General features: G+C 38.4%; 4 protein-coding genes across 9 annotated transcripts in view; 2 read left to right on the top strand and 2 right to left on the bottom strand.

Moving 5' to 3' along the window:
• The first annotated feature begins 18 nt into the window (after positions 1 to 18).
• LOC122362121 (gsk3b interacting protein) lies at positions 19 to 4080 on the top strand. Its single transcript, XM_043263413.1, is given in 5 exon segments — positions 19 to 153; positions 867 to 991; positions 1398 to 1596; positions 1599 to 1642; positions 2553 to 4080. Coding segments are annotated over 4 exon segments (441 nt in total). The 5' UTR covers positions 19 to 153; positions 867 to 952; the 3' UTR covers positions 2712 to 4080.
• Positions 4081 to 4796: 716 nt separating this feature from the next.
• npc2.1 (NPC intracellular cholesterol transporter 2, tandem duplicate 1) lies at positions 4797 to 6376 on the bottom strand. Of its 2 annotated transcripts, none has more exons than XM_043263411.1 (5): positions 6231 to 6376; positions 5938 to 6033; positions 5741 to 5848; positions 5483 to 5655; positions 4797 to 5389 (listed from the first exon to the last, which is right to left on the bottom strand). In XM_043263411.1, the coding sequence occupies exons 2-5, from the start codon at positions 6017 to 6019 to the stop codon at positions 5303 to 5305; spliced, it is 450 nt and encodes a 149-aa protein (XP_043119346.1). In that variant the 5' UTR covers positions 6020 to 6033; positions 6231 to 6376; the 3' UTR covers positions 4797 to 5302. The 2 variants fall into 2 exon arrangements, with proteins under 2 accessions (XP_043119346.1, XP_043119347.1); XM_043263412.1 differs by having other exon boundaries at positions 5938 to 6124; positions 6231 to 6293.
• Positions 6377 to 7113: 737 nt separating this feature from the next.
• Positions 7114 to 9117, top strand: isca2 (iron-sulfur cluster assembly 2). Its single transcript, XM_043263193.1, has 4 exons — positions 7114 to 7251; positions 7656 to 7794; positions 7918 to 8033; positions 8697 to 9117. The coding sequence occupies exons 1-4, from the start codon at positions 7190 to 7192 to the stop codon at positions 8869 to 8871; spliced, it is 492 nt and encodes a 163-aa protein (XP_043119128.1). The 5' UTR covers positions 7114 to 7189; the 3' UTR covers positions 8872 to 9117.
• A 246-nt stretch (positions 9118 to 9363) lies between these two features.
• eml5 (EMAP like 5) overlaps positions 9364 to 14116 on the bottom strand; it is a 70613-nt gene continuing 65860 nt past the window's right edge. For all 5 annotated transcript variants that reach the window (XM_043263188.1, XM_043263189.1, XM_043263191.1 and 2 more), the window contains 4 exons: positions 13088 to 13191; positions 12592 to 12745; positions 10918 to 11018; positions 9364 to 10524 (listed from right to left, as the gene is read on the bottom strand). In XM_043263188.1, the coding sequence (XP_043119123.1) occupies positions 10488 to 10524; positions 10918 to 11018; positions 12592 to 12745; positions 13088 to 13191 (396 nt within the window). In that variant the 3' untranslated portion in view covers positions 9364 to 10487. The remainder of the gene's footprint in view (positions 10525 to 10917; positions 11019 to 12591; positions 12746 to 13087; positions 13192 to 14116) is intronic.

The raw sequence follows: 14116 nt of genomic DNA, 5'->3' as shown, positions 1-14116 counted from the left end.
TCTCGCGCGCCGCTCCGCGCGCGGTGCGTTCACGAGCGTCCGCTCTGCGCAGCGGCTGCACAGCCCCTCCACGCAGCTACAGGAGAGAGTTGTTTTCATTGGAGATTGGAAGAATTTTTTTCTCACAAGGACAGGAAAATAGCTTTATTTATGGTAAGCATGCTTAAATTACATGGCGTGGTTGACTTAGACGAATATAAGACTTGACTTTAGATCATCAGCTATTTAAACATGCGATCGTTACAATTCGTTACACTGTATTTACATACAATAAACTGGTAACAACGTGGCACAATATAATTTTATTCTGATAGGGGCTTGACTGCCAAAATTCGGCGATTTATTCTCCACTGCTTATCATTTTTTTAATTTCACCACGGTTGATTTCCATACTTTTTTTTTAATCATAAACTTGTTTAATCAACATCTTGCCCTTTTTTTCGTTGGCGAGTTTGGGGATAAATGTTCATGGCAACAAATCCCGTTATTCACAAATTCCATTCGCTTGCATGTTCAGTAAATTTCCATTGGTGGTTTTCACACATGTGGAGAAGCAAGTGATGTCAGTACTGGAATATATGAAAACAAAAACAGCGAAATGTGAGAGAAAAAAAACAGAACGTTATCAAATGCGACAAGGTTTATAAACTGTATCGAGTTATTTGGACTATGACTACGCACTGGTGTTATCTGTGGAGAATAAAGAACTCTCTAGAAGCCCCTCCGCCCCCGAAGCTCGAACATCCACCCGCGCAAATTGTTACGTAAAGAATTTAGCCACTAGCTTTGTATTCCATATACAGCCGAATTGCGATGCTAGTGTTATTATATTTTTTTACAAATATGTTTCCCCAATGAAATCATAGATACCGTAACGTTTGTCGAGGCGGATACGCAGAAGCTGCACTGCGCGACAACGGCGCATAATTGACACACTTGAGTCCTAGCCGGCATGAGCCGGAAGTGTTCTGACGAACTACCCCCGGAGGAGGTTAGTAACTTATCAGAAATCATGATACATAAAATTTAGCCGCTTCAGACTGTATCACATAACGTGTAACTTTGTTGTTTATGCAGCCGTGCTGTTTTTCTGCTACTATAAACGGGAGCTCGCGTTATATGAAACTTTTAACGTTACGCTGCGAGAGCCTCGATTGTCAGAACTTGCTAACGCTTTACAGATTGCCTGAGCGCAAATGGCGTAAAACATTACACGTTAAATGTCCCTATTCTTACTTAAAAATGAGTAATAAAGGTACGTCGTGATTGGCCAGTTAAGGAATTTGTGTTAGCGTGACTTCGCAGCGCTCGCGCCCCCTCATGATCAGACGGCGTCAGATGTTTGTGGACACGCAGCTCGTCTGATGATCGATAAGCTGAGGGCTCGCTGTTTTCAGGGGATGGAGGTGGACTGTAAGCCGGAGGACCTGTCGAAGTGTTCGTACGAGGAGCGCTGCGTGGAGCTGGGGGAGGTGAAGGACATGCGGCTGGAGGCCGAGGCGGTGGTCAACGACGTGCTCTTCGCGGTCACAGACATGCACGTCTCTCACAGTCTCACCAGCGGACTGGACGTGGCCTACATAAACGTGGAGACCAGGGAGGAAACCGATACTGCTTAGAGCTCACCGAGGCAGGGCTAAGGGTGAGTTAAGCCAAACGGGGAAAGAATGTTTTCGTTTTGATACTCACAGTCCGGTGTTTTTATCCTGAGGATGAAGAAGGGATTTTGGATCTAGGCACCTTACCGCCCCCTGGTGGTTTTCGGTCATTTTATTTCGAGTGAAAACTTGTTTGTTTTCATATGAATGGTAAAAAAAAACTAGTCTGGTTGGCATTTTCTATTTAAAATAATTTATATTCTTGCTTCGTCAGGATGTTATGTGACTTATACTATACTATATTGAAATGAGAAATAATTCGAAAAACTGAATGGTCTTTAAAAAAATCTTAGTTCATGATCGTAATTGACCAGCATAGGTAATAAATGCGAAATATTTAACAATATTTTAGTGTGTTCTTCAAACCAGCCATCATGTCTAAATATATATTTTTCTGTGTTAAAAATAATTAATTGCCATGGGAAATAAATGTGAGAAATGCATAATATTATTTTTATCAATACAATACAATTCAATACAAATACTTTTTTTACATAAAACAAAACATACTAAAATACAGAGCAACAAGTGCCATTACAGTCCACAAATCATCCATAATGTAGTAATTTTTTGTATCAACATGGAAAACCTAAAAAGTAAAGTGTTTGAAAATACTATGAAAAAAGCAACTAGAGAATACACATGTATATTTATAGTTATATTGATAAGGCTTTTGAGATATCTATACCCCATGATAGTAGCACATTGATCTTTATTTTTCCCACCAGATGGCACCAATATGTGTTTTATGCATTGGATTTTAATCAGTTATCAGTTATAAATCTGAAAAGTGGTGCATAATTATATATTAAAGGCTTAATATTATTGAACCATGCAACATCATTATCTCTAAATGCGGAACATGAAATATTGTTTCTGTTTGTAATGTTTCAGGTGGTCGGACACGGCTTCGATCAGGTGGATGAGGACTTGAGCGCCCAGTATCACGAGACTGTTTACTCACTGCTGGACTCTCTCAGCCCCGGATACAGAGAAGCGTTCGGAAACGCTCTGCTGCAGAGACTGGAGAGGCTCAAACAAAACGGACAGTGAGGGCTCCGGGTGTCATTCAGAATATCTTTGCTCGCTAAACAGCTCACCCGAGTCCTGCGCCGCTCTCAGCTTAAAGCATCAGTGGTACCTTTTAGCCTGTGATACGTTTTAACGGACCCTCTCGGTGTTCATTTGACAAACTGACTTGCCTGTGATGTTTTAAAGTATTTTACCATTATTTGGAGAGGTATCGTTGCTGTGGGCCCAGGTGGACACTCAAGTTTTTTTTATCCAACATTTTGCAAGTAAAATAAGCCTCAGAAATAGCGGAGTGCTGTTTGGAGCTTCATACCGTACTTCCATCGACTCTACAGCGTGGCTCTTTAAAAGTATTAACATTAAAACATATCGGATGCCTTACTACTTTCATTCAGATTTGTAACGATTCGGTTTGACCCCGGTAGCCGGTGTTTAGAAACCCCCCGATACTTTCGGCACCTTCCCTTCCTTTTGTTCGCTGAAGACTTTCATATCAGACCCTTTTTGAATGTGAAGATGCATCTGTCGCAGAAAGGATCGAAAAGCCAAAACATCTGCTTCCGAGCCCCAAAAAGTATTTTTTTTAAGAAAATGATGTAAAGTGGTGCATTTTAGCACTGAAACAGAAGCTTTCTACTTTTATTTACAAAAGAGCTGAGCAGTATCCCCCCCCAGCATGTTTGTGGGAATGTCAACGCTCGCATTTCTGTTTTAAAGACGTTCATTACGGTTAATTAATTATGGTTAGCAGCAAGCATATCATGTAATATGTGTCGTACAATATCGGTGTTTTTAAAATACGGTTTTAAATCATTTTTATTGTTTTTCCCAAGAAGAAAGATTTACTGTTGTGTAGATTTCTTGATTGACTGGTCAAAACTAAACGCTCCGTCTTGCACAAAATTGCACTAAAGAAGTAAAAGCTGACTTTTTTCGAAAGGGCAGCGTAAAAAATATGCTACGAAGTTACATTCCATTTCATTTCGGTTTAAAACAGAAGGAAGAGATTAGTTTAAACAAACATGCGGGAAGTTGTGGTAATGATGGGTTTCTACCTCACGTCGGGTTTTTATTTTGACCCGTTCAGCATGCCTGTGAAATCGATGTGCGTTTCCTAGGCAGGCGATAACAGTATGCTCTGTTGTGATGATGGGGTCAGCGAACAGAATTGGTCTTCTGCTTTTAGCAAATTCCTGGGAAACAAATCACTCAATACCTGGCCCAAACAGACCTCCTAATAATTTACAGAATGTTTGCTTAGATAACACAGATGGAAAAAACGACTAAGAGAGCGTTTGGGTGACGTACATGGCACAAATAACTTCTGTACCCGAGGGAATGTTGCTTGCTTTTGTTTCCTTGTAATAAAAAAAAAAAAAGCACATTCAAATGTTGTTTTGGTTGTTTTTCATGATTCAGTTTTGTAGCCTAGTCGTATTTTGCAGGAGCTTTAGGAATCATTAAATACAAAAGGGGTTATCTCATAGCTAGTTTGATGATAAGTTCATGAATTAGATTGTGAAACAAGACCGTAACCACCTGCCCTCAAACACATGACAAGTGACCTCTCAAAAGGAATGTGAATGTTTGTCTGAGAGAACAGAACTGAAACAGAAGCAGGAAGAAACAGTGGACAGTTCCTTTTAACAGACAAAAAAAAAAAAAAAAAAAAAAAAAAAAATACACGTTTGGGATCAATACAATTATATTTCACCGTTTATTTGATGCAGTGAAAACAATAGCATTTAATTTTTCTATTTTTAATATATTAGAAAATGTAATTTTTCTGTGGTGGAAAAGCTGAATGACAAAAAAATAATTTGTAAAAGTTTAAGCCTTTAAAAAAAAAATAAATAAAAAAAGCCCCCACACTTGTTTCTTACACTACACAACTTATTTCCAACAATTTCTAAATCTTAAAAAAAAAAAAAAAAAAAAAACCCTTAAGCAGCCGTTTCTAGCATTTCTGCTCATAACACTGAATATAATAATATTTTGCTAGATCCATTTAGTAACACACCAGTAGTGTATTAAATATTTACATGTTCTGCCCTAGTTTTACATCTAGTATAAAATTCTTAAAAAGAATAACAAATGATCACTCTGTTCACCATAAAAAAGTAGTTTATTTCATTTAGACGGTAATATACATAGTAGCCACACGACAAATGTGACCACATTTACAGATCTTTTAAGAAAAATATTTTTTTAAGATGCAGCCTTTATTAAACACACGTTAAAATGAAAGCTGTAATTAAAAGTTCTCAACCAATTGTTTAAAGGCAGCGATCAGACGCATCAGAACCCCGTCTAACCACAAAGCAGTTAGTGCACACTTGATTTAATCACCGGCACTGACCACTGTTTGCTCGTCAGCGTCTCGTTCTAGTGAATCATTGATACGATTTTAGAAACAAACTAGGATTAGACTACTTCTGTGCCACACATTAAAATGACAAACGCGTCACGGTTAGAAACAAAGTAGCAGAATAAATCATAAAAATCTGCATCTTCCGATATTAGATCTAAAAGGTCCATAGAAGAGCATTTAGGCACGCATCCAGATGCATCGGTTCTTAATTGTATCCCTTTGTAAGCATTTTTTTTGGCCTTCAGTTCACAATCTGAACGGGGAACTTGACGCAAAATAAATCTTTGTTAGAATCGTCTTTTAATTCCCATTCCACGACCAGTTTTATCTAATAAACAAACCAACAAATAAAGAGAGTGAATGCATGCATCATTACAGCATCGTTTAGAACTTAAATATAGAAGAGGAAGTGAATACTCACTGCTGGATACTCGTTCTTGACGGGCAACTGGTTGACATAATTATAACCTTTTCCAGGCTGGACGGGGCAGTGAATTCCAGACTTGCACCCATCCGGTTGAGGAATAGGGAACGGGACGGGGACGCCAGCCACCACTCCGTGAACCACAGCTGAAGAGTTCTGACTCTCAACGCCTATGGGAAATAGAAGAAAGCTGCTGATTTCCTACATTCAGGGCTGGTTTGTTTGAGAGGTCAATAGATGTGGAAAGCTACTCACTACTGGCGAAGGTTACATTGACTGTATAGGACTGTCCCTTGTGAAGCTGGCACGGCTGCGATGGGCAGGGCACGATGTTTACCTGAGCAACTTTTCCCGTTACTGAGCCTGCGAGGGGGCAAAAAAAGGGGTGGAATTAAGACGACACGAACTATACGAGTTGTCAAATATACGAACTTTATAAACGGCGTACTCACCACAGTCGACGAATCTGACCGGCTCGGCATTAGTGCAAGCAAGAAAAGAAAAGAAAACAACGCCGAGCATACGGTAATCCATGGTTCAAACGAATCCTGCGGGAAACCAGAACACGGTTTTACTGACACGAGCGTTACCTCGCTTAATCACATGACAGTGAACCTCTGCGTCCTTCTCGTACACTTTCTGGAGAAGATGTTAGCTTTGATAATTAATACGCACAAAAGACAGGAAATATTAATACAGTAGGAAAAAAAAGTTAACTATTTTTATTTTAAATTCGCTTGCTTACCAGCCCTTCCCTCAGTCCCTTATTTCCTTGTCACAAGATCGGAACGACTGTTCTCCAATCAAATACTGTCTGCGTGGGCGTCCTCGTGACGTAAGCGCAGTTTCGGCGAACTCTCAACCAATGGGAATGACTCGTGGAAATGGTCTGAAACAAGGAGGACGTTCTGTTGCCAGATATATAAACACCCCTCTGTCAGGCTGTTATATTCGCTCAGAGATTGAAAACACGTGTGTCACTCTACTTTTCAACAGTTTAAATAACATGTAAATATCAACAAAACGCACCTCATTTTAGACATTTGCATTATATTGGGTGAAAACTATTTAAAATTTATAATTTTGTTGTAATTGCCCTCACGAGATTTCGTTTGGAACTGAATCTGCAAAAAAATATATATTTTTTTTTATGAGAATACAGTTTTTATTTACTGAAATCGCTTTTAAACAGTTCGGAAAGTTGTGGTATCTGGACTTATTTTAATAAACTTTTCATATACATTACAAAAATCAGCCATCTTTGAGGCATGACTGGGCAAAATGTGATATTTGAGTCATAATATAACACCTATCATATATATATATATATATATATATATATATATATATATATATATATATATATATATATATATATATATATATATATATATTCTACACAGCAGACACTTAATTACACAAGTCGTTTTGTGTTTTTGGCCAAAAAATTACGTATGTGTATAAACATTTTATTAAGCTTGCATACATTTAATTAAACCATCTTGTTTGTCAGAAACGCAGTAGCATTACGTTTGCGTTTCTTTGTATATTCTTTAACCTAAAATTAACAAACATTTCTTTTCGTAAACCAACACATAAAAATTGTTTTTAAAAATAAAAGTCTTAAGAAAACCCTGAATCTGGCAACCCTCACGGACGATAACTTCGTTTTGCGCGTGCGTGGTACTATCAGGGTTACAGAAGATGTCATTCGCCAGAAGACTCCTCGTAAGCGCCCCTAAAACAGCGTCACTTCACCTTTTCAAGTATGCACAATTTTGCCAAACGGCAATAATACATTCAGCATGTATTGTCTAAGATAAAACGACTTTGTGTGGTAAATTTATTTTCAAATAATAGCTGATGCGCGTAGCTTAGCTAGCTAGCTCGAGAACAGATGCGACAGTGAGCTAACAGCACAGATGATAAGATATGATAAACTAGCACTTACGCGCGTGGGCAAAATGTCGATATATTTGAATTTAAATATTTAAGTGGTAGTAAAATGACTCGTTTGTTTTCAGTTTCTTCCAATCTTATCCCTTCTGTTAACACGGCCTTTAATCTGTTTACAGTTATTTGTGAATTAATACAACTCCATGGTCGCGATGTGCATATTAGCCGAGGGTTGTTGTGTATAATGGCGCTGTGTGTGTTTGTTGTCGTCCAGGGTTCAGACCGTCAGAACATGTTCGGCTCCTCTCGGCTCCACGGCGCGCTACAGCAGCGCTTCCTCCGCCGAAGAAGAGCACCAGAAGCCCTCCAGCAGTCTAGCTGAGAACATCCATCTCAGCCAGTCCTGTGTCCAGGTTTGATCATCTCATCTAATCTCAGATGCTTCAGCCATTACGTTTTCGAGAGTAACAGATAAACTGCAACATTTTGGACAACAATAAGTAACTTCATAAAAATATTGATTATTAATCCTGCAGAGGCTGGCCGAGATTATGGGAAAGGGAGAGTATCTGAGGATATCAGTGGAGGGAGGTGGGTGTTCTGGATTCCAGTATAAATTCTCAGTGGATACTGTTAAAAACGGAGATGACAGGTAATTACTAAAAGGATTAAAGTTGATATTTTTAATCATAAAGGTCAATACTGACTCAGTCAAAGATGCTTAATGTTTTTCATCAACCTCAGGGGCTCAATATCCTGTTATATTTTACATGTATTTTTATGTTTATGTTAGTTTTGCAGCTATGATGGTAACCGTTAAGGCATGATTCTGACAGTTTAAACTCATTTTATTTACTCATCTTACAATGGCACTCCGCTCTTAAAGGAGCCACACCTTATTTCACTGGTTCTTGACCTTCATCATGGTTCTCTGTCCAAAGAACATCAAGTTTGTTCTAGGGCTCAACTGATTATCGGTGCATATATTAAACATTTTTATGGTCATTATCGGTCATTTTCAAAACCGATTTGCCGATAAAGTCATTTAAAAGAAAGCTTTTGTCAGAGCCCTTGTCATTGTTCATTTTGACATTAACTTTCAGTTTTACAACCTTCAATATACTGGTTATCGGCCAATAAAAAACAGATAATGTAGGCCGATAACCTAAAAAAACACATATCGGTCAACCCCTAATTTTTTACCTTTATTACCAAATCACACCACAGATATCCAATATACATACTTGGTAATCAGTGATGTGATGATGCATTTTTGTTGATCTCTTGCTTTTATTTTGCTGTTGTTTTCCCCCAGAGTGTTTGAAAAGAATGGCGTTGGGATAATAGTTGACCAGGACAGTCTGGAGTTTGTGAAAGGATCCACCATTGACTTCAGCCAGGAGCTCATCCGTTCTTCCTTCCAGGTGTTGAAGAACCCACAGGCTGAACACGGCTGCTCGTGCGGCTCGTCCTTCTCTGTCAAAATCTGACACCGTCACGGCGTCACAGTTTATGAAGTTGATGCACGCGTGCATAGCTATGTGCTCGTTGAAGATCAGCCAAGGCATGAGAATAAGCTAACGTCAGGGGCTTCTGATTTGTCAAATCTATTAATACGACCACATGAAGAAATAGAAGAAGAATAGAAGAAAAACAAAAACCGGAGCCTTCAGTTATTAGTGCACTGTATATAAGGAAGATTGTAAATATATTTCTAATAAAGGTATAATATATGATGTTCCAAGTCATACTGTCTTGATCATAAGGAAGCTCATTTTCACAGCAAGTGTTCTTTGTTTCTTGCTGACAAAACCATTTCCTGAAGATGATCAAAGCCAACGAATCATCAAAGGATTTTAAAGGAATCTTCCGGATTCAAAAGAAGTTATTGTGTAAAATGTCACAGATTTGCACAAATGTGTTTTCAACAAAAATGCAAACTAGGAATATTCAATAACGGCAAGTCTTTTTACAAGAACGTGTCATATATATGTTTTTTTTTTTTTTTATTAAATTTGGCTTTTAAGAAACATTTCACAAAAATATACAAAAGAATGTCTTTACAAATGATATTTACATTGATAACAAGAAAATCAAAATACGAATTAAGCGCATCTCTTTCGATCAGAGCGACACCGAAGGCGAGAACGTCGCATTTTCGCGTCTTCAGCTCGCTTCTGAGCCTCAACGATCCAGCGGAGTAAAATCAAACAACTGAAACAATTCCTAATCAGAATGAATGCGATGTTATAAAGGCTTCAGCAGCAAGATGAACAGTGATTTCAGATAAGACAGCATTGAAACGAACACTTTTCATTCATTTTCTCAGGGATTTGCATTGCCATTTTTTTTTTCTTTTAAACTTCGATCTCGGACATAAAACACAAAGCATACGGTTCATACCTACTCGCACGGACGGACATCTCAAGTTCACTAAGTTGCTACGTATGAGGTTAGGAGTGTCATCTACGGTTTAGGGAGATCACGTTCAAGATCGACATTTAACAGACCACTGGACTACCACAGTGAGCAGGTCAAGTATACAGTGCATAGAATGCTTTGGCATGCTGACATCCTAGAATATAACGCCAGTGTTACATTCAGGGAGAAGGCCACAGGAGATCTAATAAACCTCAAAACCAACCGAAATACAACAGAAAAAGGCTATAATATAAAATGAGACTCGACGAAAACACACAAACCTAAACGAACAAAAACACGGGTAGTTTAAGGCTAATCGTACTTAGCTTGCTACAAGTTCTTTTTCAGCTGGAAGAAGAAAATCTTAAAAAACGTTGATACGGGTGGACTCCAAAATGAATTGCGTTCCGCAACTTGTAGCTTCTTTTTTTTTTTTGAAAAACAAAAAGGGGGGTAAACACACACACATCTGACGGATCTGTTAGCGTACGCTGGGTCATGCCTCTGACCCAACTATCATTCAGAAACGGTTGAGTTCGGGTTATGGGTGACGGCTCGTTGAGACGCATGCATCCGGTCACGGAGCAGATGGGCGGTGAAGACTCCGTCTGATGATCCTCGTTCACTCGCGCTGCCAGCTGGGCTTGGGAGGTTTTGAGGCAGAGGAGAGGAGGACCGCATGCCCTCAGTGAGGAGCGTGAACGCACCGCCATACAAACAGGCTGAAACGCACGGAGCAAACATCGTAGAAACATTTATAATAATTATGTGTATTGTACTATGTGTGTCTGTTTACACACATGCATGTATATACATACATATAAGTGTGTGTGTGTGTGTGTGTATAGAGAGAGATTTGTGTGTGTGTGTAAGGTCTAACAAAATGTACTGAAACGAAGCGTAAGGAAATTTCTCAGTACTTTCTAGATTTTGTAGCTCTCTAGGTTGAAAGAACAGAACAAAAAGTGTTCCAGCTAAACTGAGAACTGGACGAGCAGTGAAGCAAACCTCTGAATCTGTCTCAATACGCCGATTCAAAAAAGGAAAAATAATAAAGAAAGTGCGGCAACACGGGGCCTGCTAGGGACAGGCTGAAAGCACAACAGGACAAGCACCTTCTATCATCGCCTCCAGCGCTGACGACAAAGCGATCCCCGTTGGTGAAGCGGATGTTGGTCAGGTGGGCAGAGTGGCCCAGAAAACGTTTGTGTTTGGCCTGAGGAGACACATTATAGACAGACAGTTTGCTATTTTATTTTGGAAAAAGCAGCACAGGTTATAAAGCGGCTATATAATGAGGGGAAAAAAACATTGTAAAATCCAATGAAACAGCTGAACTTTGGTTGTTGTGACATTGTTTTGATCTGTGTTGGCAAGAACCGTGTCACATTCAACCCTTTTTACTGTCTTGTGATGAACTGTCACATGCTGTGGCGTTTTCTCAGAATTCAGTAAAATGCAATATGCTGAGACGGCGGAAATTAGTCTGAGGTTTTTATTTATGTGTAGAAACAGCACTATTGGCCACGGTGGAGAGGGAAGTACGAATGATAATACACTTTAAAATAATATATTTAAGCGTGAGCTGAATGTAATGTTCACATTTCGTTACAGGTTAAATGCAAATGTATTTGAAAATTACATGAAATATAATTAGCTGAGCTTTAGACTGCTTTTTGACCCACTTTAGCTGGACTTAAAACTCGCGATTCAGCAATTATTTCAAAAATAGTACGGTTAAACACATTTTTAATGCTATTGCAATTTAGTAAATATGAAATGCATCACATTTAAAGTACGCACTACAGTTAAAATTATAATCAGATACATGCACGCTTTGGCCAACATCAAAAATGCTATTTAAAATGCAAGATTATTAAAAACATTTAAAATAAACCTTTTAGTTTGATATGACTACGCAGTTTAAATGTGTAGCATTTTTTTAATGCGGCTTTTATCCATTTAGTTGCACTCTTTATATGGTCAATTTTAGAAAATTGTGACTGAAGAAGCTCGACAGCTATGAAATACCATTAACAAGTGAAGCCCAAAAATGTATAAGATCACCAGGAGCAAACATGCCTGTTACGCTTGTAAGCTGCCCACAAGTTCATAAAACATGGACAAAGGTGTTCTGTAATTACATGCGGTTTTATGCAAGGAATTTATCGTAATGCTGTATAAAATGAAAAGAGAAGAGCACAGAGGAGCGGCAGTGTGTCTAAATGTCCATAAAATGCACATCTACACGTTTGCAGTCCTATGGTAAATACGGAAAGTAGGCTAGTTTAACATTTTTTACCATCGACATGTGTCCAACTAAAGGATTCATCTAAGTTACAGCAGATTAACAAACAATCAGAATTCGTTTCAATTATTGAGTATCATTAAGAATGCGTAATTACTTTTGAAGATATGAGGGTGTGTAAATAATTGCAGATTTGTAGTTTGCTTTAAAACGAATAAATATATGCAAAAGTTATTAGCAGTTGTTTTAATCTAGGCCTTCTTCTCATCTGGAATCATTTAAACGTTGCTCACGTACGTTAAGTGAAAAACTGAAATAAAATTAATACTAAACTTAACTAACGAAATGAATTAAAACGATCAACGGCAGAATAACTGGAGCTAAATCATTTGAAACTAAAAATCAAAACTAAACGAAACACGGATTGGAACGACACAAGGGTTAGTAAATGATGACCGAATTCTTCATTTCCCAAACTTATGAAAAAGTATCCTTTTATTACATAAAACAAGTTTATTTCAGCAAAACGGGGTATACTTACAAATTTCTCTGGACACGGGAAGTCGAACAGCTTTACCATTCCAAAGTCGTCACCTGTGACGATGTTGAGGCCGGAGTGAGACACACAAGCACAGGTTACGTCTGCTTTATCTGTGTTCCTGGACCAGATCCCCACCACCTCATCTCCGAGGACGCTACAGAGACACCCAAACACTTCAGCGCTACAGTACTACGTTTCATTTTTACTGTACAGGACGCCAAGCAGTGCTGAAACCCCCCCAAACTGTTCCCCTGAGGGTCCGTAATAAAGGCAGCGGAACAAGACATCCGGCTTGAGTAGGAAACTGAATAGGGCTGTAGTGTAACTTTTACGCTTTCGATTTAAACCGAATGAAATCTGATTGAACGACTGTGAGTAGAATGAACGAATCCGATTTGTCGGTCTCGAGTCAATCAGTGGGAATAACGAGATCATTTACGTGTGATGTCGTGCATGTAAGATCTGCCGGTGGGTGAGTGCGTCGCGGTCCGTTTACCTTGTCCACGTGGCCCAGGTTATTCTGTCTATCACTGCTTGCTCAGCGACTTGCTTCCCAGAAGGCACCTCGTAGACTACGCGTTTATAAGCACCAGTAGACAACTGCAGAGAGCCGAACATGCAGAAAGAGTGAGTAACTTTGCACAGAACTGATCTAATGCTGTCTTGCACAGGTTTGTTTTTCACTTTGTGCCGTTCACTGAGGTCCACTGATAATGTTATCAAGATTTTTTCATCAGTATTTACAATAGACTGTTTTTTTTATCCTTTGTTTTAACCCCCCCTTATCAGAACGTGGCTTGTAGACTCAGAAGTGAACTCCCAGTGCTATGATTGGCTAACAGCTGTATATGTTTGATAGCGTATATATGCACATACATATACACATACATATACATATATACACAAATATTCAGTACAGGGTCACGGTTCGATACGATTTCGGTTCAACAGGGAAAACAATAAATAATATGCTCGGTCTCTATTCATTTTGAACAGACAGTAGCACAAATGACAATTTTTTCCACCTATATGTGTAATAAATTATTATATTACATTATAATGTTATATAGTACATATGCATACAGGGAACAAATTCTTGAAATATATTTGATTTAGTAGGAAAAACACTGCGACAGGTAATGTAGCATATATATATATATATTATGTTTTTAGAGTGGTACATTCATAGGCTGTCATTTTGGTATACTGGCTTCAATATTGTTTGACTAACGAGAACGTTTTGAGTTATGAAACTTACAAGATGTTTTTTTTATACCAAAATAACCTCTTATATGTCAAATGATCAAGGGAATGCTGTTTCCTCACTTTAAAATAGCACTGCTTAAATGGGGAAGAACCTCATGTGTTTCTCCTTCTAATAAAATAGGAGGAAATACCTAACTTTTTTTTTTTTAAACATATTTTACGTAAACATTTAATTCATTTAACCACACATTCACATGTTCACAGCTCTCTTATAGTGATTAATGTTAATGTTCACATGACATGTAAAAAAAAACATTTA

Source organism: Puntigrus tetrazona, chromosome 17 (genome assembly GCF_018831695.1).
Source record: "Puntigrus tetrazona isolate hp1 chromosome 17, ASM1883169v1, whole genome shotgun sequence".
In the NCBI taxonomy this organism is placed as follows: Eukaryota; Metazoa; Chordata; class Actinopteri; order Cypriniformes; family Cyprinidae; genus Puntigrus; species Puntigrus tetrazona.
This window is presented reverse-complemented; position numbering and strand designations above follow the sequence as displayed.

What these genes read in the sequence shown, in the direction of transcription:
- npc2.1 (XM_043263411.1), bottom strand. Translation starts at nt 6,019, where the DNA reads ATGGATTACCGTATGCTCGGCGTTGTTTTCTTTTCTTTTCTTGCTTGC. An exon ending in GGTCAGATTCGTCGACTGTG is followed by an intron (nt 5,849 to 5,937) that starts GTGAGTACGCCG and finishes GCCCCCTCGCAG; the next exon opens with GCTCAGTAACGGGAAAAGTT. An exon ending in TCAAGAACGAGTATCCAGCA is followed by an intron (nt 5,390 to 5,482) that starts GTGAGTATTCAC and finishes TTTGTTTATTAG; the next exon opens with ATAAAACTGGTCGTGGAATG.
- isca2 (XM_043263193.1), top strand. Translation starts at nt 7,190, where the DNA reads ATGTCATTCGCCAGAAGACTCCTCGTAAGCGCCCCTAAAACAGCGTCA. An exon ending in GCGTCACTTCACCTTTTCAA is followed by an intron (nt 7,252 to 7,655) that starts GTATGCACAATT and finishes GTTGTCGTCCAG; the next exon opens with GGTTCAGACCGTCAGAACAT. An exon ending in GTTAAAAACGGAGATGACAG is followed by an intron (nt 8,034 to 8,696) that starts GTAATTACTAAA and finishes GTTTTCCCCCAG; the next exon opens with AGTGTTTGAAAAGAATGGCG.